Source organism: Symphalangus syndactylus, chromosome 3 (assembly GCF_028878055.3).
Source record: "Symphalangus syndactylus isolate Jambi chromosome 3, NHGRI_mSymSyn1-v2.1_pri, whole genome shotgun sequence".
Taxonomy (NCBI): Eukaryota; Metazoa; Chordata; class Mammalia; order Primates; family Hylobatidae; genus Symphalangus; species Symphalangus syndactylus.
Genome location: NC_072425.2, coordinates 120,150,952 through 120,178,381, shown reverse-complemented (window position 1 = coordinate 120,178,381; position 27,430 = coordinate 120,150,952). Strand labels below are relative to the sequence as shown.

Here is a 27,430-nt window from a genome sequence, read left to right as displayed (position 1 = left end):
TTCTGCAAGAGTCATGCTTCATAACTTCTCAAGATTATTTAAAAACATTCCAGGGTTATTAACAAACACAAAGGTTTATTTTTGGGATGGGAAATAAAATAATTTGATATCAAGAGTCCTATAATTTTGAACGGCCAGAACGCAACACTAAAAGTCTGTCACTTGTAATAAATTGTGACAACTTTTACTTTTACCTGTGACCTTTTCTAAAAGTGATTAGCAAACTGATTCTTGGCTTAGCTCTCTGGATTTGTGTATCCTCTAGCTTTTATGTGTAACATATCACATAATTTTTTATGTATTTTATGTAAAATGATTTGTGTTTGTTTACTTTTTGGTTAAAGCTGATTCCCTTAAAGGAAGATTTTTTTTGTATTTAAACAAAATATGAAGCAATATTGTATATTACAAAAGGCCAGACTTATGGGATATTTATAAAAGTGATTCATACTTTAAGGTCGGCAGCTTTGGCTACAATTGTATCAGCTACTCTGAGCAAATCACCAAACAGCAGTTTCTCTAGACTAGTCCCCCTAGGAAGTCCAAGGAGACGAAAAAGGTCAAGCCAGTGATCTGGAGAAAGATGCTCCCCTCTCACATATTTCAAGATAGGAATTACGATCTGTTACAAAAAAAAAGAAAAAGTCATACGTATACACATATACATATATTAGCAAAATGCAAATTAGTATTTAGTATTTAGTTTCATGCTTATTAGTTACCAAAATTTTAATTACTCCATTTTCTTGTTTAATAATCTTAAAATCATATTCTTAAACAAAATTGTATAAAGCTTTTGATTAAATGTTGCTATGGACACACACAAATTACCCTTTGTAGTTTAATGTATTTTAAAACATGACATAGACTATTTCTGTTTTTATTATTATAGGATAGGACCCATGATGGACTGGAATGTATAAACACTCTGTTTTTTAACTTTAACATAAGTTTCTTGTAACTTCTTTCTCATTGGTAGTAGAAATATCAATAATTTCTATGGTTTACTCTGTATTTCCTATTTTCTTCATGAAATGGAATAATTTAATTGAAAAACATATAAAGTAAAATTATATAGTTCAGTCACTACATAAGAAAAAGATGAGAGCTCCAAACATTGTTTGTAATTGGCAAAATAATAAAACAATCTTACTTTATATTTGTCAACCTCTGATTGTAATTTCACTGTCATCACTGAATGTTCTTCAACCTTCCTTAATCTGTCATGCCAGTTCATCAAAAATTCCTCAAACAGGTATGTCTTAGTCCTATAAAATACCAAAAATACATTGCAAAGATTACATCCAAAAATAAAACAACCAAATTATTAGTCTAAATATTGTTTTTGAATCAAACCGAAAAGTGATCCAGTCTTCATTGGCCATTTCCTGAAATCCTTGTTGAAACTCTTCATAAAAGGCCCAAATTTGTGCACAGCTCTCAATATCTTTAGAGATGCTACTTGCCAGGGAGAAATTAGGCTCTTCTAGTCTAAAATGATGGCAATCATCACTATAGAAACAAATATTGAAATATTAAATTTTAAAAACAGAAATATTGATACTGTTAAGTATCATTAAGTTACTTAACTGCAATCCTTGTATGTGTGTACACACACACTTGTGTATGTTTAATAGATATACAATAAGAAACAATAAGAAACTACAATAAGAACATGAAGAAACTACCTATTCACTATGAGAATTTTACTTTACCTACTCGTATATGAACTCTATAAATTCATTAATATACATTTTTTCCAAAGAAGTCAAAATTGAGTCGGTAATATAGAGAGATTTATATGTACATAATATATATTTTATATATATATATATGTAAATATTCAAGATTGTATAAATCTACAGATTAATCTGGGAAAAGAATACTCTTCTCGGTTGAAAGGGCAAGCTTCTAGAGTATAAGATATCCTAAATCTAATCAGTATAATGCCATTTAGTAATTATGGTAACAAAATTGACTCATTCCACTCATTTATGAAAGCATCTACTTAAATAGAACAAACCTAAAGCAGTGCTCAAATTTAATACTTTATATTATTATAAGCCAACAACTCACTTTTTTCTTTGAAGTTTTTTATTATTTCTTATTATGCTAGATTTATTTTTTTCTCAGAGGCACTAAAAGTAATTTTTCTGAAAATTATATATATTTCATTTTTAAATAGAATAAGTTCAAAGAAAGTGACAGTTCCAACCCCTGATATAACTTCTAGGTAAATTTATCTTCTAGGCCTTTCTTGAAATTTGCTTTCTCTTAATATCCTTATATAACACAACTATGACTCCTAAGACAACAGTACATGAATGCTTATTATTTGTAGTTTAAAAAGTGATGAAGTTTATGAGGGAAGTTATCAAGATAACAGACATAAGAAAATTACTAGCTTGACGTATAAATTGTTTTTTCAAAATGAGCACTATCAATTTTAAAGAAAAAACATACACCAGCTTTTTTCTTGTGACTTCAAGATCATCAAACTCAATTTTTTTCTCTTTTATTAACTTTGCACTTTTATCAAGAGTATTATGTTGGCCAGTTTCAATAACATCATCACCAGGCTTTAGTTGGTCCCAACGAGCTTTAAATTTTTCCAGTTCTTGATAATAGATCTGAAGACGTGATTTCACATTTCCTTTCATCACTTCAATCTATAGGCCAATAAAGTTTAAATAATTTAATGCAGAATAAAGTCTCATTTTGGGTTCACACTTTTCTAATATTTTCTATTTAAAAGTGAAAAAATATCAATGACCAATGTCAACTTTTCAAAGGATGGTTGTTATTTTAATTATTAATTCCAAGTTCAATAATGTAATTCAAACATATAAATTAGGCCATAAATTTATAATAACAACGGATTACATTCAAATAAAATCATTTAAAAATCATTCATATGATTAACCACACCTAGTACAACTAACAACAAAGGTAAGATAATTTAAAAATGTTTGTTTAACGACTGCTGATTGTTCTACCCGAGTGTATAGCTGCTAAATTAAGGAAGGCATTGCCCAGTCTCCCATGCAGCTAAGGACTGGGCCCTAAGGCTAACTTCTGGTCAATAAAATATGAGTGCAGTAGATATGTCTTTAAAAGACAGATGCTGCCCTTTTCTCTTTCCCTCTCTCCCAACCCTACTACGTAGCAACTGAATGTGGTAATAACCCATCCTGGACAATACACTAGAGATGGTAGACAAAAAGATTGACAAAACCTAGGACCCAGACAAAGTTACAGAGCAGAGGCACCATAGCAGCTTACAGTCTAATGTGAGACAGAAACGTAAGCTACAATTTTTGGGGTCTCCATTAGAGTAGTTAAACTGATATCCTAATAAATTTAGTAATTAAAGAAAACATGAGTTTCAGAAATAAGCCATACATAGTAGGTAAGCAATAGATTCATTCATAGGACTACAAATAATGTTACATTTCAAAGACATTGGTTTCTTCTTGATATGATAGGAAGTAAAGAAAAACCATGTGAAACAATCATCATTTATATATTTTACTACAAAAGTAGTCAGGGAGGTCAATTTCAACAGCCACATTAAATTATTATAAACCTGGACTATAAAGGAATAAAAGATAAGCAAGAAATCTTAAGGTAGAAAAAAGTTCCCATTTTAATAAATAACTAAAAGATTCTAACCTGGTCTTTAATCATAAGTTGGTGACTTTCCATCATTAACTCAAATTTATCCCACTTAGCTGTCAAATTACTAATTGTTTCTAAACCTCCACCAGCCACAGTTCGTAAAAGTCTGTTTTTGTCTTCAGCTTCTTGAAATAAGGGCAAAATCTAAAGGTTAAAAAAAAAAACAAATTGAATAACAACCTATTTTATCAAATCTCTTAAGATTTCATTTATTTTAATTTTTGTTTCATAACTTTATTTTTTTAATTAAGATTTTTGCATTTAAACAGTTTGTTAAATTCCTATATATTCTGATTTGGCAGAAAAAAATTCCTGGATATAAACTTTCTGATGGTTATTTTTTACTACACACAAATTCAACTAAGGCACTCTAACATCAGAGGTTAAAAAAGATAGAGTAGTAATATGAGACTAAATGAAATCCATAAAGATAATACCATAGTTTATCAAAGTAAAGTTCTTATTATAAATGGTCCATTCACAAGAAAATGCTAAAGAGGTTTCTAAAGGAGCTAAAATTAGTGATTATCTAAGAGCATAAGTTAACTAAATTATCTGACTTAATAGAGAAGGAAAGTCATGAAAAAAGGTACTTAAGAAACAGACAACTAAAGAAGTGAAATTAAGCTCCTGCATTCAGGGTTTTTAACTGAAGTGTCCTCAGTTGTATATAGCTAACAGTTTGTTAAACAGTTTGGGTGTAGGTCAATGGGTGCTAAACTGCTGGAATTGCCTCTAAGGCTTTTAAAGCTCTGTAAAACAACAGTATCCTATAATTAATATCTGTACTTTTACTATTCAATAAAGCACTAAAATCCATTTAAACATTTTAAAATATCAGTATGCATACATAATAAAACAGACAACAAAGGAAATTCAAATGTAACTGAATTGGGCAGACCTGGTGGCTCACACCTGTAATCCTAGCACTTTGGGAGGCTGAGGTGAAGGGATTAAGACTAACCTAGGCAACACAGTGAGAACGCATCTCTAAAATAAATACTTTAAAAACTAACTGGGCATGGTGGTGCACACCTGTACTCCTAGCTACTGAGGAGTCTGAAGCGGGAAGACTGCTTGAGCCCAGGAGTTGGAGGCTGCAGTGAACTATGACTGGACCACCTCAGGATTTTAATTTTCTACACGTGAACAGAGCTCCAGTTAGCCTGTAGAACATATCACAATAGTTTCCTAGTCTACCTACCTCCAGTCCTACCCCTCAAATCCACATACCAACAAACAGACATACCAAAAGAGAATTATATAATACTTTGCTATATAAAACCCAGCAACAGCTCCCCAATGCCCACAGAATATGAGATTCTAAGGTCCCTGATATAGCTCATATGAAGATTCTGCCTAGTTCTTTTATTATCTCATGCCACTTCCTACCTCACATATTACGTCTTATAATACCTAATTGCTTGCCATTACCAGCAAACAACATCAATTTCTCCTCTTAGCTTTCGTGACACTACAATCTCTTGTCTTTCCTCCCACTCCATTTATGTCCTTTGCGCCTCCTCCTATGCTTGAAGTCTAAATTTTGCAAAGTTCAAGCCTGGAGTTACACCCTGTGTTTGTTATCTACCAGTTGGTCTAAGCCAATCCCAAGGCTTAAATATCATGGATATAAAGAAGACTTCAAAATTTGTGTTTGTAGTCCTTACCTTTACTCTAAATTCCACATTCCTCATTTGATTTCTACCAGACAACTCAATCTCCACCACTTCTAAACTCCAGTTGCTCCTCTAGTCATCCTTGTTTCAGGAAATGGCACCAATACTTTCCCAGCAGCTCAAGCCAAAATCCTAGGAGACATTTTGATTTATCTTTCTCTAACCACATCCACCCCCATACATCATCAATCTCTCCAGTTCTATCTCCACTACTACTAAATGATACAAGCTTCCATCATCTCTTGTCTATCATATTGTAATATCCTACTAACTGGCCTGTCCACCACTATTGTCTCCCTCCAATTCATTTTCCACAGAGCATCTAGAGTCATGACTTCAAAATGTCAGAGACATTGTGTCACTCCCCCACTTAAAGCCCTCTAAAGACTTTCTTATTACACTCAGAATAAAATACAAACTTCTTACGATTGTCTAAAAGCATCTTCGTAATCTGGCCCTTGCCTCTCTTTCCAACTGCCCCTCATACCATTCTCTTCCTTGAATACTATGCTCTCTTAATAATTAACTCTCTTGATAATGTTTACTTCTATCTGTTCCTTAAGCATACCAAGCTCCTTCTCTACCTTAAGATCTTTGTACACGCTATTCATTCTTTTTGGAATGATCTGTCCCCAAATCTCAGAATGGTTGGCTCTTTCTTGTCTTTCAGGTCTCAGCTCAGATGTCATCTCTCTGAGAAGATATCCCATGATCACCCACCCTAAGTAATAACCCCTGGTTGAGCATACTCATCCTCACTTCTCTCCTCCCTCTCTCTCTCTCAGTCCTCTCTTTTGCTCTCTCTCTCTCTCACACACGCACACGCACACACGTGTATGTTCCATGAGAATAGAATATGTTCGCAGCTGCAGCCCCAACTCCTAGTACAATGCCTGGAATAAATCAAGTGATCCATACATATCAGTCAAATGCCTCTGCTAACTGCCACAGCTCATAACCATTCCTATTTTAGTTAATTCCTTCTACTAGACAGATACATTATTTTATTCACCTTTAAACCCTCTTTAATACCTTTAAGTCTATCACATAAAAGTCTGTAATTCTTTCCACTGGAGTGGTATGTTATTTTATTCACCTTGAATCTCTCTTTATAATTTTAAGTGGGGGCACATAAGTTTATATACTAATTTGAATTATTTCTCCTTCTTGCTCTAAACGTAACTAAAATCATCTATAATATGTTATAAAACTTTGGCTTGTCTATTCTGGGCTCTAGCCTTCTGGATAGTTTTTTATGAATCTTTACCATTCTCCTTTGTATTTAATTATGAGCTCTTCCATTATGTATGTATGTGCATATGTGTACTCCTAGTTTAGCTCTTAACTTCATACTTTTGCATCCTAAAGTTATAACTCTAAAGGTAATAGTATGAATTATTTAAGTTTACTCTTACTCTAATATGCCACATCATAAAATGACTGCAAATAGATCTGAAAACAATACTATTACTGTTTCATTACACCAAAAGTGCATCAAAAGTCTATTTATTTATTTACTTATTTATTTATTTTGAGACAGAGTCTCACTCTACCACCCAGGCTGGAGTGCAATGGTGTGATCTTGGCTCACTGCAACCTCCGCCTCCCGGGTTCAAGAGATTCTCCTGCCTCAGCCTCCTGAGTAGCTGGGATTACAGGCACCCACCACCACACCCAGCTAATTTTTGTATTTTTAATAGATACGGGATTTGGCCATGTTGGTCAGGCTGGTCTTGAACTCCCAACCTCGTGATCTGCCTGCCTCGGCCTCCCAAAGTGCTGGGATTACAGGCGTGAGCCACCATGCCCAGCCAAGAGTCTTATCATGAGCTAACCGGGTGAGCCAGACTATTGTGGACCTCCTTATAATGTTGAGATTATATATTTGTAAATAATGACATAAAATTACCTAATTTAAACATTTTCCATGCAGTAAAAAGTAATAATAATAATTTTACTTTGTGATTCTCACCTCTGGCTTCCGTTCTTGTAACTTACTATATCGTAGCTTTGCATCACCAATTTCTTCCACAGACTGGGGCATAATTGTTAAGACCTCCATAGCCTCAGTAACAAATGTATCAATTTCATGTAAATGAGCTGAGTGGTAACATTGAAATACAAGAAATGTAATTATTACCATCAAAAATACTAAATTACATAATTTCTAAATCAAGGGGTGGTAGAAGTAATCAGTACATGGAATACAATAAGTTCTAAATTATCATTTGCTTTCATAAAACAAAATTTCAAGATGTGGAATAAGCAAAGAAATTTCTTCCCATGAAAGTTTAGTTGTTTCACATTGTATTTAAAAATTTTAAGAAAAGCTTAAAATGCATTACTGCACTTTTCATCTTTTATATAACATGCTAAAACATCTCAGTTTAAAAGAAAAAGAAGAAACTGTCGTATTTTGAAAAATACTTTGTCATTTGAGGAGATAAGCAGAAATACATTATATCAGGATTATCTACCTTTCTCAGCTACATATGCAACAATCTGATACTAGCTCAGACTGCAAATAATAAAGATGTCTTCATTTTAGACCTCTTACTGATTGAATATGGACTTTGCCTGCTTTTTTTAAATTAGTTCAGTTTTGGTTTTTAATGATCATTGAAATTCACACTTTATAACTATCAAAGTACATGCTTCTACATATCAAATTAAGTAAAAATAAAAATTAAAATGTGTCTTTACCCTGTATGGACTTCTTCAAAGAAAGAACAAGCAGATCAGATAACTTCTGGATGAGATCATCAATCACAGTCTTCACAGGGTTGCAATTAATATTTAAACAATCTACCTTGACAGCACTGAAAAATGTCAATGGACATATTTTGACATGGAAAAAACTAATTAGAGGAAAAGAGTCTCATATAATATTATAATGATTTCATGTAATACACTTAAAAATGTACGTCAACAGTAACATGGTGATCTTTCAGCACATTTAGATTTAATTTAGCAAAAATGCCTTACACATACTATTTTGAAGTTTTTCATTGAGCAATCATTTTGTTATGATACTACAAGTTTAACCATCCAGCATATCAGCTTCGAAAAACGGTGGTACGTTATGAATTAGTAAAGTGTCAAAAGAATATATTTAAATATTAATGAGCTTCTCTTGTCACAGCATGTAATACACCTATTTAAATATTTATAAAATAAATTTACTATCCTGTAGCCAAAATACAAACAATAAAAATAAGGCAAAATTAAATATAGATAGAAAGCGAATTTAGATTATTAAAGCACTAAAACAATAAAATGATAAGACACCATTTTACACTTATCAAATTGAAAAACAATGTAATGAATGGTTACTTTTAATCTTCAATTGTGTGGGCAAACAGAATTCTCAGAACTGTTAGAATATAAAACAATGCAATCTTTGTAAAGAGCAATGTACATGTCAAATAATTTTAAACTGGCATATCCTTTGTCTTAACAACTGTACCTTTAGAATTTATCCTAAGACAAATTTCAAGGCAGGCTCCAAGATTTATACACAAGTATTTTCATGAAAGCACTAACTATAATAGTGAAAAGTTTGAAACAAAGTAAATACAGAAATGGCAAAATAAATTTTTATATATACCTATAATTAAAAATCACATTTTTGATGTGCAGATGATAACATGGCAAAATACCGAAGAAATAGTACTCCATAAAAATAGCAGGATAGGCCAGGCACAGTGGCCTGTAATCCTAGCACTTTGGGTGGCCGAAGCAGGTGGATCACCAGAGGTCAGGAGGTCAAAACCAGCCTGGCCCACATGGTGAGACCCCTGTCTCTACTAAAAATATAAAAATTAGCCAGGCATGGTGGCACATGCCTGTAATCCCAGCTACTCAGGAGGCTGAGGTAGGAGAATCACTTGAACCCAGAAGGCAGAGGTTGCAGTAAGCCGAGATCACACCACTGCACTCCAGCATAGGCGACAGAGTGAGATTCAGTCTCAAAAATAAACAAACAAACAAATAGCAGGATATAATATAATCTACATTTTATAAGTGTATGTGTTAATATGTCCAAAACATCAAATATTAACAGGAATTGTCTCTGTACTTCACTATATTTAAAACAATTTATAAAACAAATGTACTATTTTAATAATCAGAAAACAAGTATAAAGTTTTTAAACGAGTAATTATTTCCATTGTACCCCAATGCAAATTGTAACGTCCTAAGCAAAGAGAAGCTCATCCAGACTCAGTTATCTGAGGAAAATCTCATATTTATCTTAAATTATACAAAGTTAAAACAAATCTGAAAACTTTGGTCGAAAAGGTTATTTGGAAAGCTATTTGCCTTTCTTAAAGCATAGAGCCAGGTGAGATCCTTAAGAGGCAAATTATATGTTTTAATTACATACCATTTTATTTGAAAATATAATTTTCTTTTAAAGTTTTACTTATTTATTCTCAATCACCTACTAGCTGGAGAAGTTTAAACTACAGTTCTTAACAACCAAAAGCTATATATAACAGCCAATTTTCTTGACACACGAAGTTATAAAATTTCTGAAATCCTGACACATAAAGACTCATGATTTATGATACTTGATACATGAAGATAAGTGATTTTGGAAAACCCAAAAGATTATATTATACTGTATTTTGCTAATGAATTAACATAAAGTGATCTAATTACAGCAAAGAAGTTTTACTCACTAACTACAGAGTGCTGTGGACAAGGCTAACATCTTTCATTTGAAAATATTCACAATATGAAACTGAGATGCTGTTCAACCAGAGATAGAAGTGGAAGATGACTCATGATATATCAAAGATGCATATTCAAAAATGATTTTCTTATGATACTATCTAAAACACATCATTAGAATACAGCTTTTCTAATCTTACAGCATATTTCCAAAAAGTACCGATAAAATAAATGTGTGTGTTTGTATGTGCATATGTGTGTATTCACTTAGATGAATATATGCTAATCTGTTAGCAAGAAATGACAAAATGAAAAATACAGTGTGGGATAGGCACTGTTGTTTTTATTTTTTTTTCTTTTGGCAAGGATCATAAATAAGAAAGCTATCTATAGTAAGGGACAAAAAAATAGTAGAGGTAGCAGTAGAGGTTCTTATGCAGTCAGATGACAGCATTAAGTCAAAGAAGATGGGCAAGATTGGGATCAAAGGCAAGGCCCAATGGAGAAGAAAAAACCCCATGTGCAAGCACTACAAAAGCGCTATCTCTTCTTTTCCTTACTTTAAACTAATGTTAATGGTACTACCAGTATCCAAATCACCCACGCTCAAACCCTCAAGTCATTTGTCTCTTCCTATTCCTAATCCCTTATCTTCCTCCAATAAATAAAACTTAATTCCTCATACTATTTCCTCCTCCTCATTTTGAGTTCCAACAAGATAATTCAATTAATTATTATGGCCGGCCATGGTGGTTCATGCCTATAATCCCAGCACTCTGGGAGGCCAAGTTGGGCAGATCACCTGAGGTCAAGAGTTGGAGACCAGCCTGGCCAACATAATGAAACCCCACCTCTACTAAAATACGAAAAATTAGCCGGGTGTGGTGGCATGTGCCTGTAGTCCCAGCTACTCGGGAGGCTGAGGCAGGGGAATCACTTAAACCCACGAAGTGGAGGTTGCAGTGAGCAGATATGCCACTACACTCCAGCCTGGGCGATGCAGCAAGACTCTGTCTCAAAAAAATAATAATAATTATCATTATTATTACTGGTCTTCTAGATGACTGACAGACTAGCCAGTCTGCCTCCAGGATCTCTTTATCCCACCATATATCTGTGTTTCCAGATTAAATTTCCTAATGAACAGCTTTGGTACTGACACACTCCTGTTTAGAACCCTTTAAAAGCTAATCATCCCAAAATGAATAAAATCCAAATTCTCTATTTTTGAATGTAAGACTCCCAGATCTGTACCTTATCTATACCTTTCCAGGATCATCTCTCTCTAGTCCCTAATAAAACATTAATTCTAATAACATTTTCAATTAACCAACTTCATATTTTCAGCACACAATTCCTTTTGCTAAGAGGTTCTTTTTTACCCTCCCATTTTCATTTGCACCTGTCAAAATCCTAGTTCAAGTGTTACTATCCTAACAAAGATTTTCCTTGATTTTGCCCCAGACAGAGGGGATGTCATCATCCTCTGAATCCCCATAGTTTTAGTTCAGTTTTAATATGGAATATAGACTATTCCACCTGATATTAATAACAATTAAAAGTAACTAACATTTATTGAAAATATACCCTGTGCCAGTTACTTATATGGAAACACTTATCTCAAAACACTATGAGATTAATAACTATTGCTGCTAATATTTTAAAGCTAAAGAAATTTAGGTTCACAATTTCAATGACTGTCAGTCATACAGCTGGTAACAGCTGCCTAACTCCAGAGCCCACTTACTTAACCCCTGTGTGTACTTGACTTAATCATCAAATATATTTGTCTTACTGCACTACCAGAGAATAAGCAATTCATCTTACGTCCTCTGTCTTCTTCCTCTTTGTACTCCTAAAGCACAAAGTTTTGCATTTTATAAATGCTTACTAAGTATTTACTGAAAGAATGAAAACATAAATTAATAAAAGTTATATTATCCTTTACAGGTGATATATGCATGATTACACAAGGCCTTTCATGGAACTTACTGCTAAGAGTGGTTCTAGTGGTGAGTATTTCAGATACAAGGAGACAATATTCTCAAGCAGCTGAGTTGCCCCTCAGAGGCTTTTGTATACATTTAGGGCAATATCTAGATGCAGCACTATGTTGTGTGCCTTCCAGGGCATCTTGAAAGGAAGCAGAGCAGTACAAAAGCAGAGTGAAAGGTCACTGGCTTTATATTCTCTAGTATGCTCTCACCAGTAGCTTCTAACCATACAGAGATTGTGCCAATGCATATCAAACATAGCTCTTCTTACCAGATGAAGATAGAAGCCTCTTTCTTCAGTCTGTTTTACCTAAATAGGTCTCCACCAGCAGAGCTTCTAGAAGGAAAACTTGTTTTATTATCTGTAATGCCCTACCTAGATGATACTCAAGTGTCATAGCTGAGATCTGGAGGAGGCAAGAAGCTGATCTGACTTCAATGCCACTAAGTAAAGAGCTCCCTTACTGTCCATGTCAAAAAATTATTATGTTATGTAAGTACTACATTAAACTCCAATACCTTGGAAGTCGTTCTACTTCTTTGCCTTTTATTTTTAATGCTTTAAAATTTTTCTCCCAATCATGTACAGTAAAAAGATGCTTTTCCACCAGAGCTTCCATATCAACTTGCCCAATTACAATCCATTCCTATTTAAAGAAAGAAAAAATGTATTATTAAAGACACAGAACCAATACGTTAACATATAATAGAATAGGATCCAACTATTAAAACCAATAAAAAGAGGAAAATATGAGGTATTCAAGTGTCAATTTAGGTAATATAAGCATTACTGCAAAGCCTAAAGAATAAAAAGAAAAAAAGATTTAATATGCAAATGCAGTGATCATAAACTTTTAAAGAAAATTATATAAACCCTCTATTTAGATTCTCTTCTCAAATTAAATATATACAAAATTTCAAAGGTGGAATCACTTCTACAAAACCAAGAGTCACTACAGGCTACAAATCTGAAAGTGTCCAGATTCATCCTAGAAATCTAAGACACAGAAGTATTGCAGTCGCAGTTAAGAAACTGGTCAAATTTTCAGTCATATGTCTCAGGATCAATACAAATGAGAAATACAATTAGTTTATACTTAAAGTTAGTTGGGATGATATACTTAAACAGAAATAAGCTGTTAAATTGCCCTGATTTCAGTAATATTTGAGGGTTTCAGAAGAAGAATTCAAATTGACACAACAGAACCATATCACATTCTAAACTGACACATTTTCTTTTTTTCTTGAGATGGAGTCTTGCTCTGCCACCCAGCCTGGAGTACAGTGGTGTGATCTAAGCTCACTGAAACCTCTACCTCCCTGGTTTAAGTGATTCTCCTACTTCAGCCTCCATAGTAGTTGAGATTACAGGTGCCCACCACCACACCCGGATAATTTTTGTATTTTAATAAAGATGATGTTTCACCATGTTGACCAGGCTGGTCTCAAACTCCTGACCTCAAGTGCTCCATTAGCCTCGGCCTCCCAAAGTGCTGGGATTACAGGCATGAGCCACCATGCCCAACCCGCCAAGATGACACAACAATTTTAAAAAATAAAAAGCAAAAAAAAAAGTTTCTCAATTGTCACAAAATAGTCAAAGACAAAAAAAAAAAACAAAAAAACTTTCCCAAAGACGGCCAAATAGGAACAGCTCCAGTCTACAGCTCCCAGCGTGAGCGACGCAGAAGACTGGTGATTTCTGCATTTCCATTTAAGGTACTGGGTTCATCTCACTAGGGAGTGCCAGAAGGTGGGCGCAGAACAGCAGGTGCAGAGCACCGTGCGTGAGCCGAAGGAGGGCGAGGCATTGCCTCACTCGGGAAGTTCCCTTTCCTAGTCAAAGAAAGGAGTGACAGATGGCGCCTGGAAAACCAGGTCACTCCCACCCTAATACTGCGCTTTTCCAACGGGCTTAAAAAACGGCACACCAGGAGACGATATCCCACACCTGGCTCGGAGGTTCCTATGCCCACGAAGTCTCACTGATTGCTAGCACAGCAGTCTGAGATCAAACTGCAAGGCGGCAGCCAGGCTGGGGTAGAGGCGCCCGCCATTGCCCAGGCTTGCTTACGTAAACAAAGCAGCCAGGGAGCTCGAACTGGGTGGAGCCCACCACAGCTCAAAGAGGGCTGCCTGCCTCTGTAGGCTCCACCTCTGGGGGCAGGGCACAGACAAACGAAAAGACAGCAGTAACCTCTGAAGAATTCAATGTCCCTGTCTGACAGCTTTGAAGAGAGTAGTAGTTCTCCCAGCACGCAGCTGGAGACATGAGAACGGGCAGACGGCCTCCTCAAGTGGGTCCCTGATCCCTGACCCCCGACCCCCGAGCAGCCTAACTGGGAGGCACCTCCAAGTAGGGGCAGACTGACACCTCACACGGCCTGGTACTCCTCTGAGACAAAACTTCCAGAGGAACGATCAGGCAGCTGCATTCGCAGTTCACAAAAATCCACTGTTCTGCAGCCTCTGCTGCTGAGACCCAGGAAAGCAGGGTCTGGTGTGGGCCTCTAGCAAACTCCAACAGACCTGAAACTGAGGGTCCTGTCTGTTAGAAGGAAAATTAACAAACAGAAAGGATATTCACACCAAAAACCCATCTGCACATCACCATCATCAAAGATCAAAAGTAGATAAAACCACAAAGATGGGGAAAAAACAGAGCAGAAAAACTGGAAATTCTAAAAAGCAGAGCGCCTCCTCCAAAATAACACAGTTCCTCACCAACAACGGAACAAAGCTGATGGAGAATGACTTTGACGAGTTGAGAGAAGAAGGCTTCAGACGATCAAACTACTCCGAGCTACAGGAGGAAACTCAAACCAAAGGTAAAGAAGTTAAAAACTTTCAAAAAAAATTAGACAAATGTATTAACTAGAATAACCAATACAGAGAAGTGCTTAAAGGAGCTGATGGAGCTGAAAGCCAAGGCTCAAGAACTACGTGAAGAATGCAGAAGCCTCAGGAGACGACGCAATCAACTGGAAGAAAGGGTATCAGTGATGGAAGATGAAATGAATGAAATGAAGTGAGAAGGGAAGTTTAAAGAAAAAAGAATAAAAAGAAATGAACAAAGCCTCCCAGAAATATGGGACTATGTGAAAAGACCAAACCTATGTCTGATTGGTGCACCTGAAAGTGACAGGGAGAATGGAACCAAGCTGGAAAACACTCTGCAGGATATCATCCAGGAGAACTTCCCCAATCTAGCAAGGCAGGTCAACATTCAGATTCAGGAAATACGAGAACGCCACAAAGATACTCCTCGAGAAGAGCAACTCCAACACACATAATTGTCAGATTCACCAAACTTGAAATGAAGGAAAAAAATGTTAAGAGCAGCCAGAAAGAAAGGTCGTGTTACCCACAAAGGCAAGCCCATCAGACTAACAGCTGATCTCTCGGCAGAAACTCTACGAACCAGAAAAGACTCGGGGCCGATATTCAACTTCTTAAAGAAAAGAATTTTCAACCCAGAATTTCATATCCAGCCAAACTAAGCTTCATGAGTGAAGGAGAAATAAAATACTTTACAGACAAGTAAATGCTGAGAGATTTTGTCACCACCAGGCCTGCCCTAAAAGAGCTCCTGAAGGAAGCACTAAACATGAAAGGAACAACTGGTACCAGCCACTGCAAAATCATGCCAAATTGTAAAGATCATCAATGCTAGGAAGAAACTGCATCAACAAACAGGCAAAATAACCAGCTAACATCTAATGACAGGATCAAATTCTCACATAACAATATTAACTTTAAATGTAAATGGACTAAACGCCCCAATTAAAAGACACAGACTGGCAAATTGGATAAAGAGTCAAGACCCATCAGTGTGCTGTATTCAGGAAACCCATCTCACGTGCAGAGACACACATAGGCTCAAAATAAAAGGACGGAGGAAGATCTACCAAGCAAACGGAAAACAAAACAAGGCAGGGGTTGCAATCCTAGTCACTGATAAAACAGACTTTAAACCAACAAAGATCAAAAGAGACAAAGACGGCCATTACATAATGGTAAAGGGATCAATTCAACAAGAAGAGCTAACTATCCTAAATACATATGCACCCAATACAGGAGCACCCAGATTCATAAAGCAAGTCCTGAGTGACCTACAAAGAGACTTAGACTCCCACACAATAATAATGGGAGACTTTAACACCCCACTGTCAACATTAGACAGATCAATGAGACAGAAAGTTAAAAAGGATACCCAGGAATTGAACTCAGCTCTGCACCAAGCAGACCTAATAGAAATCTACAGAACTCTCCACCCCAAATCAACAGAATATACATTTTTTTCAGCACCACACCACACCTATTCCAAAATTGACCACATAGTTGGAAATAAAGCTCTCCTCAGCAAACATAAAAGAACAGAAATTATAACAAACTGTCTCTCAGACCACAGTGCAGTCAAACTAGAACTCAGGATTAAGAAACTCACTCAAAACCGCTCAACTACATGGAAACTGAACAACCTGCTCCGGAATGACTACTGGGTACATAATGAAATGAAGGCAGAAATAAAGATGTTCCTTGAAACCAACGAGAACAAAGACACAACATACCAGAATCTCTGGGACACATTCAAAGCAGTGTGTAGAGGGAAATTTATAGCACTAAATTCCCACAAGAGAAAGCAGGAAAGATCCAAAACTGACACCCTAACATCACAATCAAAAGAACTAGAAAAGCAAGAGCAAACACATTCAAAAGCTAGCAGACGGCAAGAAATAACTAAAATCAGAGCAGAACTGAGGGAAATAGAGACACAAAAAGCCCTTCAAAAAATTAATGAATCCAGGAGCTGGTTTTTTGAAAAGATCAACAAAATTGACAGACCACTAGCAAGACTAATAAAGAAGAAAAGAGAGAAGAATCAAATAGACGCAATAAAAAATGATAAAGGGGATATCACCACTGATCCCACAGAAATACAAACTACCATCAGAGAATACTACAAACACCTCTATGCAAATAAACTAGAAAATCTAGAAGAAATGGATAAATTCCTCGACACATACACCCTCCCAAGACTAAATCAGGAAGAAGTTGAATCTCTGAATAGACCAATAACAGGCTCTGAAATTGTGGCAATAATCAATAGCTTACCAACCAAAAAGAGTCCAGGACCTGATGGACTCACAGCTGAATTCTACCAGAGGTACAAGGAGGAACTGGTACCATTCCTTCTGAAACTATTCCAGTCAATACAAAAAGAGGGAATCCTCCCTGACTCATTTTATGAGGGCAGCATCATCCTGATACCAAAGCCTGGCAGAGACACAACCCAAAAAGAGAATTTTAGACCAATATCCTTGATGAACATTGATGCAAAAATCCTCAATAAAATACTGGCAAACCGAATCCAGCAGCATTATCAAAAACCTTATCCACCATGATCAAGTGGGCTTCATCCCTGGGATGCAAGGCTGGTTCAACATACGCAAATCAATAAATGTAATCCAGCATATAAACAGAACCAAAGACAAAAACCACATGATTATCTCAATAGATGCAGAAAAGGGCTTTGACAAAATTCAACAACACTTCATGCTAAAAACTCTCAATAAATTAGGTATTGATGGGACGTACCTCAAAACAATAAGAGTTATCTATGACAAACCCACAGCCAATATCATACTGAATGGGCAAAAAGTGGAAGCACTCCCTTTGAAAACTGGCACAAGACAGGGATGCCCTCTCTCACCACTCCTATTCAACATAGTGTTGGAAGTTCTAGCCAGAGCAATTAGGCAGGAGAAGGAAATAAAGGGTATTCAATTAGGAAAAGAGAAGGTCAAATTGTCCCTGTTTGCAGATGACAGGATTGTATATCTAGAAAACCCCATTGTCTCAGCCCAAAATCTCCTTAAGCTGATAAGCAACTTCAGCAATGTCTCAGGATACAAAATCAATGTACAAAAATCACAAGCTTTCTTATAAACCAATAGCAGACAAACAGAGAGCCAAATCATGAGTGAACTCCCATTCACAATTGGTTCAAAGAGAATAAAATACCTAGGAATCCAACTTACAAGGGATGTGAAGGACCTCTTCAAGGAGAACTACAAACCACTGCTCAATGAAATAAAAGAGGATACAAACAAATGGAAGAACATTCCATGCTCATGGGTCGGAAGAATCAAGATCGTGAAAATGGCAATACTGCCCATGGTAATTTATAGATTCAATGCCATCCCCATCAAGCTACCAATGACTTTCTTCACAGAATTGGAAAAACTACTTTAAAGTTCATATGGAACCGAAAAAGAGCCCACATCGCCAAGTCAATCCTAAGCCGAAAGAACAAAGCTGGAGGCATCACACTACCTGACTTCAAACTATACTACAAGGCTACAGTAACCAAAACAGCATGGTACTGGTACCAAAACAGAGATATAGACCAATGGAACAGGACAGAGCCCTCAGAAATAATGCCGCATATCTACAACTATCTGATCTTTGACAAACCTGACAAAAAAAAGAAATGGGGAAAAGATTCCCTATTTAATAAATGGTGCTGGGAAAACTGGCTAGCCATATGTAGAAAGCTGAAACTGGATCCCTTCCTTACACCTTATACAAAAATTAATTCAAGATGGATTAAAGACTTACATGTTAGACCTAAAACCATAAAAACCCTAGAAGAAAACCTAGGCATTACCATTCAGGACATGGGCGTGGACAAGGACTTCATGTCTAAAACACCAAGAGCAATGGCAACAAAAGCCAAAATTGACAAATGGGATCTAATTAAACTAAAGAGCTTCTGCACAGCAAAAGAAACTACCATCAGAGTGAACAGGCAACCTACAGAATGGGAGAAAATTTTCGCAACCTACTCATCTGACAAAGGGCTAATATCCAGAATCTACAATGAACTCAAACAAATTTACAAGAAAAAAACAAACAACCCCATCAAAAAGTGGGCGAAGGACATGAACAGACACTTTTCAAAAGAAGACATTTATGCAGCCAAAAAACACATGCAAAAATGCTCATCATCACTGGTCATCAGAGAAATGCAAATCAAAACCACAATGAGATATGATCTCACACCAGTTAGAATGGCCATCATTAAAAAGTCAGGAAACAACAGGTGCTGGAGAGGATGTGGAGAAATAGGAACACTTTTACACTGTTGGTGGGACTGTAAACTAGTTCAACCATTGTGGAAGTCAGTGTGGCGATTCCTCAGGGATCTAGAACTAGAAATACCATTTGGCCCAGCCACCCCATTACTGGGTATATACCCAAAGGACTATAAATCATGCTGCTATAAAGATACATGCACACATATGTTTATTGCAGCACTATTCACAATAGCAAAGACTTGGAACCAACCCAAATGTCCAACAATGATAGACTGGATTAAGAAAATGTGGCACATATACACCATGGAATACTATGCAGCCATAAAAAATGACGAGTTCATGTCCTTTATAGGGACATGGATGAAACTGGAAATCATCATTCTCAGTAAACTATCACAAGGACAAAACCAAACACCGCATGTTCTCACTCATAGGTGGGAATTGAACAATGAGAACACATGGACACAGGAAGGGGAACATCACACTCCGGGGCCTGTTGTGGGGTGGGGGGAGTGGGGAGGGATAGCATTAGGAGATATACCTAATGCTAAATGACGAGTTAATGGGTGCAGCACACCAACATGGCACATGTATACATATGTAACAAACCTGCACATTGTGCACATGTACCCTAAAACTTAAAGTATTAAAAAAAAAAAAAACTTTCCCATAACTTTTTTCTCTTCTGCAGTATAAATCTAGGTTATATAACTACCTACAAATCCAGCTCTCTGCTTTGCCATATTTTAATGTTACGCCACACAAGATAAACTATTAATGTATATATCTAATGTAAATTCAATCAGTCAGAAATAATTTTATGATGCAAGGATGGAACATTACATGTTCTATACCTTATGTTGGTGTAAAACAGCTGACAATCTTCTAAACAGATCTTCTGCTTTGCTGAAAATCGTCAAAAATCCACTTGCATTTCTATCAATCATAATAGAAAAAATAGATTCATCTCCTGCCTCACCCACTCCCTTAAACTGATTTGGAATGCCGATGAATCTCTTCATTTCTCTATAATATTTAGCCCGGATTTCTTCAAAAGGGGGCCTGAATTGTAATCGTCCCTGTCTAAAAGTAAATAAATAACTTTAAAACATAAATTATTAGAAAATTATACAATGAACATTAAATTGGGGTTGAAAAAACATCTTACTTGTAAGTTAAGTCTATATTTATTTCTGGCAAATTCTCATTAAGTGCTTCTAAGCCCATCTGGTACTGATGCTCCAGAGCTTTGTACAGTTGATGATTCCAGTGTTGTTTCCATGCATGCATGTCACTTGCTTGGAATCCCTAATGTGTTACATTCACATTTTAATTTAAAAATTAGGCAGTTGAATGGATTTTTCATTTAATACTTTCATGTCACATAATCCACAATTATAATCACAAAAATAAAACCAACTCATTTCAAATATGTGAAAACAGGTACATCCTTGTCACTCTCCGTATAAGTTTATTTAGAGACAAATATGAAAATCTAATCTTCATACTTATAAATACTATTTTAAAAGATCAGCAAAATTTAAAAACCAAGCAAATATTAAATGACTTTTATATTTGGACTTTATTTTATGATGTAGTACCACAAATACTGGTTTATTTTGTGAACTTCTTAGTCCTTTTTCAAAAATTCCCATCAAGTATAGCTCTTCTCTTCCCTTCCCACTTCTTACATAATGTAAATCTACTACACATCTTAAAACATATGAGATTTAAAATATTAGATTGCTCATAAGAATTTACATACTTTTTTGCTTCTATACAACCATAAATATATCCATTCTAGTACTTTTGCCTTTTCTTGAAGTTATAAAAACTGAAAAATATTAAATATATGTAAATGTGTGAGACATCTAACTCATATTCTGCTAAGATTCCATCACCATCTACTATGTAGCAGGCTTTGTGCTAGCCACCATGCATCAACTATTATATCAAAATATGAATAGAACTCAAATTTTACCTCCAAAAAGGAAAAAAATCTGAAATAAAATTATTTCAATCATTAGGATTCTACCTAAACTTAACTTTGTTTTTACGGCTATCACAATCACCTAGAAGAGAACTAACAAGTGATAGATATTTAAATACCAAGACAAAAATCTAAAAATTCTGAATTGAGGAATTTGGCATTCCATAAGACACTAGAGGAACTTATTTTTATATTTTTAAATGTAAATTGATTGTTCATATATGGTCTTTATATATAATTCAGTCAAAAATTATAAATATATTAGGTATTTATTAGTAAGATTTAAAGATAACTTTTATGAACTTCTCAGGAATTCATATATTGTACTTATATTCTGAAAAGGTCATATTTCAAAGTATACACACCAAATAAAACATACTCTACCTGGGCTTCTACAGTTGCTAAGCCAGTTCTCAATTCTTGTAATCCATCTTTCCAACGCTGTTGCTGCCGAAGCAGATCAATATTCATAAGAACAACCACCTATGAAAAATTAGAGCATACTAGTCTCAAAGTACTGCTGGAAAAATAGTAACTTATCAGTGGAGAAACCTGACAGATACCACCTTAACCAAGTGATCAAGTTTAACTTAATCTATACAAGACATATCAATACTTGACCAATGTACTGAGAAGGGCAAAACATCACTTCTGTGCTATTCCTGCCAAAATAAGATAGTCCCAATCTAATATGGGAAAACATCATATAAACCCAAATCAAGAGAGATTCTACAAAATAACTGATCAGTACTCATCAAAGTCATGAAAAACAAGGAAAAGACTGAGGAGGGGGAGGCTACAGAGACTCAACAACTAAGTGCAGAGTTGGATTCTAGATGGTATCCTGGAAAAAAAAAGAATGTTAGTGGAAAATTGTAAAATTCAAAACAGTCTGTTTCCTGGTTTTGATAACTACTCCGGTTATATAAGTTGTTAACAAGAATTTGGGCAAACAGGAATTGTGATTTCTCTGTACTATTTTTGTAACTTTAAGTCTCAAATTATTTCAAAATAAGTTTTTAAAAATTGTATCTTAATGACTTTTTAAATAATATCATTCATAGCTTATTCAATTTTATAAACAAAATATACCTTTTCACAAAATGTAGTGTGCCATTTTCTCAGTTTTCTATTTTCAGTGGCAAGCCGTTCAGCAGCATTTTGGAGTTTTTGGATATAGCCTTCTAATTCTCTAGGATTATCCCAAGTAATCTGTGATTTCCCTCCACTTCCTGTTTTTGAATTCTATGGTACAATAAATAACCTTTAGTATGTATAAGTATTTCTTTTTTCCAAAAGTTTCAATATTCTATATCAAAAGTTCGACTATCCCCAACTCTGACCTGCAATAAAGAAAGAACATAATAATTTTCCATTTTATAAATGATAAGACAGTCTGGAAAAGATTGAGTAGCCCATTTCTTCCAGCTTCTCCCTTTTACAACTAAAAAGCCCTAGACATAACACAACAAACAAGGATAAGGTGCTGGAAAGGAAGAATGAAGAAGGCAGACATCCTAGAAACCTCAGGAATTAAGGCATGACAAACCTGGGTTTCCTTATTATCTCCTATACATCCAGGACAGGGCGCTGGAGAAGCTTCCAATCTGGAACCACTGACAGGCACAGACTAAAAAAGCTCCAGGAGAAGTCTATAAATGGCTAGGAAAACAGCAGCCTAACAACAGAAAATGTTTTTAGCAATACACATCCTATTGTAGCTTAACACCAAGAAGAAAATCACCCCTTTCTAATATTTCAGTGAGACTAAGTAGAAGCTGATCTTCCATCACCTACTTGGCAAAAGCATGCAGTGTTCCAATCCCCCTGACAAGGTAATATCATGAGGCTGAACAAGGAGCTGAGTTCCAACCCCCACTCACAGCGGTGTGACTCTGCCCTCCACTCCTCTACTCCTCCTCCCTAATGTCAACAGGGCCCAGTAGGGAGCTGAGCTTACACCCCAGCTTGGAGGCAACAAGGTGCCTCCAAGTTGGTGCCTCACTTTCACAACAAGGTATCAGTAAAGTAAAATGGAGCACTAAACTTCCATTCCAGTCATCTGCAATGAATTAGTGTACAAATGCTCCACTTTGGTAATGTAGGGCCCAGCAGGAAACTCAACACACACACACACACACACACACACACACTCCCAAGCCTCTCAGCAAAGAAACTGTTTTCTAAAATATAAAAATTAAATATTATACAGTGCATCATAATATCCAAAATGACCAGAATATAAGGGAAAATCACCTGTGATACCAAGAGCTAAAAAAAAACACAACTTGAATGAGAAAAGATAACAGATGTGAACACTGAAATGAATCTGATATAAGAATTATCTGACAAGGATTTTAAGGCAGCCATCATAAAAATGCTTCAACAGGCAGTTACAAATTCTCTTGAAACTAGTGAAAAACAGAATACCTCAAGAAAAAATAGAATTATAAAAAGGCCGGGCGCGGTGGCTCATGCTTGTAATCCCAGCACTTTGGGAGGCCGAGGTGGGCGGATCACGAGGTCAGGAGATCGAGACCACGGTGAAACCCCGTCTCTACTAAAAATACAAAAAATTAGCCGGGCGTGGTGGCGGGCGCCTGTAGTCCCAGCTACTCGGAGAGGCTGAGGCAGGAGAATGGCGTGAACCCGGGAGGCGGAGCTTGCAGTGAGCCGAGATTGCGCCACTGCACTCCAGCCTGGGCGACAGAGCGAGACTCCGTCTCAAAAAAAAAAAAAAAAAAGAGATGGAATATATAAAACTGAAAAATACAATAACAGAAATGTAAACCTGGCTGGATGGACTCAATAGCAGAGTGGAGATGTTAGAGGATATAATCAGTACATTTGAGAAAAAATCAATAGAGTTTACCTAATTTGAACAACAAAGAGAAAATAAAGGGAAAAATGAACAGAGGCTCTGAGACAAAAGAGTTAATATATATATTAGCTTCCAAGGATTTTATATATATACATACATGCTTCCTAAGCATTATATGTGTATTTATATAAATGCTTCCTAAAAGGAAGAAGAGAGAAAAACAATAAATTCAAAAAACAGTAACTGAAAACTTAACAAATTTGGCAAAAGACATAAACCTACAGATTCAGGAAGCTGAGTAAACCCCAAATAGGATAAACTTAAAAAAGGATTGTATGCTTTCCTAGACAATAATTAAACTTCTGAAAACTAAAGACAAAGATTCTTTGAAATCTTGAATGGAGCCAAAGAGAAACAATGCATTATTCAGAAAGGAACACAATTCAAATGACAGTAATTTGTCAGCTGAAATCATGGATGCTGGCAGGACGTGGAAAATGTTTAAAGTGCTAAAAAAAAATGTCAAATATGCATTTTATATCTATTTAAAACATCCTTCAGGAATGAGGGAAAAGGAAAACAGGAAAACATTATCAGACAAAGGAAAGATAAGCAAATTTGTCATCAGCACACCTAATCTTAAACCATGGCTAAAGGAAGTTATTTCTTTAAAGAAGAAGAAAAAATATCAAAAGGAGCATAGAACTTGAGAAAAAAAAAAGAATACTGGGGAGACCATCCTGGCTAACACAGTGAAACCCCATCTCTACTAAAAAATACAAAAAAATTTGCCAGGCATGGTGGTGGGCACCTGTAGTGCCAGCTACTCTGAGGCTGAGGCAGGAGAATGGGTGAATCCGGGAGACAGAGCTTGCAGAGAGCCGAGATTGTGCCACTGCACTCCAGCCGGGGCAACAGAGCTAGACTCCATCTCAAAAAAAAAAGAATATTGGGATAAGTAAAAAATATAACTATATAGTAAACTATCCTTTTTGTCATGAGTTTCTTAAATCGTATTTGATGATTGGGGAAAAATTATAACACCATCTGAAGTGGTTTCGATGTATGTAGGGAAAATATTTAAGACTAATATATAGAAGTAGAGAGACTGAAGAAACCTAAATAGAAGAAAAGTTTCTATACTTCACTTGAAGGGGTCAATGAAGGCATAGTAAGTCTCTGGAATATAGGAGATGCTCAATAAATAGCTGATGAATTAAAAAGTGTTTACTGAATAATTACTATATATCACTTACTGTTCTATTGCTTGAGAATACGAAAATAAATTACAGTCCAATTTTCTACAATATTGTAAGTAGAGCATCATACAGAACTTTAATGTTCTCTCTACGCCTATCCTAGTTTTATAACCACTACAATGTCTCCTTTAACTTGTTAAATATATTTACTTCTCACAACACAATTTTACAAAATAAGTTTCCTCTTCAGAAATGTCAACAGACTTTATTTTAAACAAATCTATTAGGGAAGAAAAAGTTGTAAGGACTTACAGCTAAAATGATCTATACATTAGAGGGAAAAGGTCAAAAATAATAAAGTGTGATTCCATTTCCAAAACTATGCATATATTTTTTAAATATGCACACATTTTCAAAAATTTGCATAGAAAAATATTTCAAAGAATGGACACCAGACTTCTTAAAATGGTCATTTCTTGATGGCATGATTATACGACATCTATTTTTGTTTACCTATGTTTTTAAACTTTGCATTATAAACTCATGTTAATCTCTGCCAACAAGAAAAAAAGTGCTTTTAATAACATCTATAATATGAATGATGTAACTTCTAGAATTATCAAGCTTGAGAACTAGCGTGCAGAAAAGAGTTAACATAGCAGGTCTGACTACCATCCTTCAAAAGACCTGCTTAAAAGATGTCCCTTAGCTGGCATTTGGGAACTTAGATTTCAGAAGAGTTCCTATCACTCTGATAAGAGTGGCTCACTGTACCTAAATAATTTGGTTTATGCTGAATATTTGCTTTCCTTCTGAGAGTTTGGAATTTCAGTGCATACTAGGCAGAAAGTGTCTACGTGGCCATCCCTGATAAAAACCTAGGTTTTGAGTCTCTAATGATCTTCTCCAGTAACACGAAGTTTCACATGTGTTACAATTTGTTGCTGCAAAAAATAAGTACACCCTCTGGGATTCCACTGGGAGAGGACTCTTAGAAGTTTGTACCTGTTTTCTTGGGACTTCACCCCATCATGCACCTTTCCCTTTGCTGATTTTACTTTGTATGCATTCACCATAATAAATACTGCTATGAGTATGACCATACACTGAGTACTGTGGATCCTCTGAGCAAATCAAAGAATCTGGGGTGGTCCTGAGGATCCTGACACAACTAGTTATCCACTTTCAAATAGAAAAAAATAAAATGGTATATACCTCTTCTGCTTATTTTTGTCAAACATTTCATGTCTATGAAGACTAAAAATACAGACTTCAAAAAGTTAGTAGTCACATAGTAACATTCAGTTTAAACACTATTATGGGTTTTCCTAATTTCTTTTTCTTTCTTTTTTTTCTTTTTTTTTCAGATGGAGTCGCTCTGTCTCCTAGGCTAGAGTGCAGTGGCACGATCTCGACCCACTGCAACCTCCACCTCCTGGGTTCAAGCGATTCTCCTGCCTCAGCCTCCCGAGTAGCTGGGATTACAGGCACCCACCACCACGCCTGGCTAATTTTTTTGTATTTTTAGTTGAGAAGGGGTTTCACCATGTTGACCAGGCTGGTCTCAAACTCCTGATGTCAGGTGATCCATCCGCCTCGGCCTCGAAAGTGCTGGGATGACAGGTGTAAGCCACCACACCCGGGTTCCTAATTTCTTATATATGGACATTTAAATAACCACAAATAAAAAGGAAATAAATCTTACATTACAAAATTGGGAGGTGGTGGAAAAGGTCTAAGGAACCTTGTGTATAAGGACCTCAAACTTCAGAGGATAAATGAATATAACATCATACAAATCATTTTCTATCTATATCAATGCAATTGATCAAAATCAGTACCAAAATATATGAAATATTCTAACCACTTAAACCTACAGTTGGAAAAAATAATTTTACTTGTTAAGAGTGAAGGAAATCCCTGGAAGCAAAACAAAATGTAGGTCATTTGATATGTTAAGCTGAAGGGAGCAACGGAAAATTAAGAATTAAACACTTCACATGTAAAATCTAATTATAATAAAATTAAAAGCCCATTTACCTTAATTATCTGTTCAAATGCTAAGGCAGATTGTAACATCATCGGCCTCTGACTTTGAATCATTTGTTGATCAATAGAATTATAAAAATGTGCCACCTACAAAGTAAAAGTCCAATTAGTAATAATTAATAACTTCATTTTTAATTTTTTTATTTTTGTTTGAATGAAAATATTAACTTTTCTCAATCCTAAAATTTAAACAGAAAATTGGTTTTTCATCTCCAATAAGGCATTTGCTCATGTATTAATATACA

The 27,430-nt window shown here is 35.7% G+C and overlaps 1 protein-coding gene across 3 annotated transcripts in view; it reads right to left on the bottom strand.

Moving 5' to 3' along the window:
* Window positions 1-27,430, bottom strand: part of DYNC2H1 (dynein cytoplasmic 2 heavy chain 1) — a 380,304-nt gene that overhangs the window by 327,138 nt on the left and 25,736 nt on the right. For all 3 annotated transcript variants that reach the window (XM_055272928.2, XM_055272929.2, XM_055272930.2), the window contains exons 13-25: window positions 27,177-27,272; window positions 22,209-22,361; window positions 21,501-21,599; window positions 20,295-20,434; window positions 19,981-20,209; window positions 12,546-12,673; window positions 8,061-8,176; window positions 7,330-7,457; window positions 3,673-3,822; window positions 2,464-2,669; window positions 1,357-1,512; window positions 1,154-1,268; window positions 452-622 (exon numbers count right to left, since the gene is read on the bottom strand). In XM_055272928.2, the coding sequence (XP_055128903.1) occupies window positions 452-622; window positions 1,154-1,268; window positions 1,357-1,512; window positions 2,464-2,669; window positions 3,673-3,822; window positions 7,330-7,457; window positions 8,061-8,176; window positions 12,546-12,673; window positions 19,981-20,209; window positions 20,295-20,434; window positions 21,501-21,599; window positions 22,209-22,361; window positions 27,177-27,272 (1,887 nt within the window). The remainder of the gene's footprint in view (window positions 1-451; window positions 623-1,153; window positions 1,269-1,356; window positions 1,513-2,463; window positions 2,670-3,672; window positions 3,823-7,329; window positions 7,458-8,060; window positions 8,177-12,545; window positions 12,674-19,980; window positions 20,210-20,294; window positions 20,435-21,500; window positions 21,600-22,208; window positions 22,362-27,176; window positions 27,273-27,430) is intronic.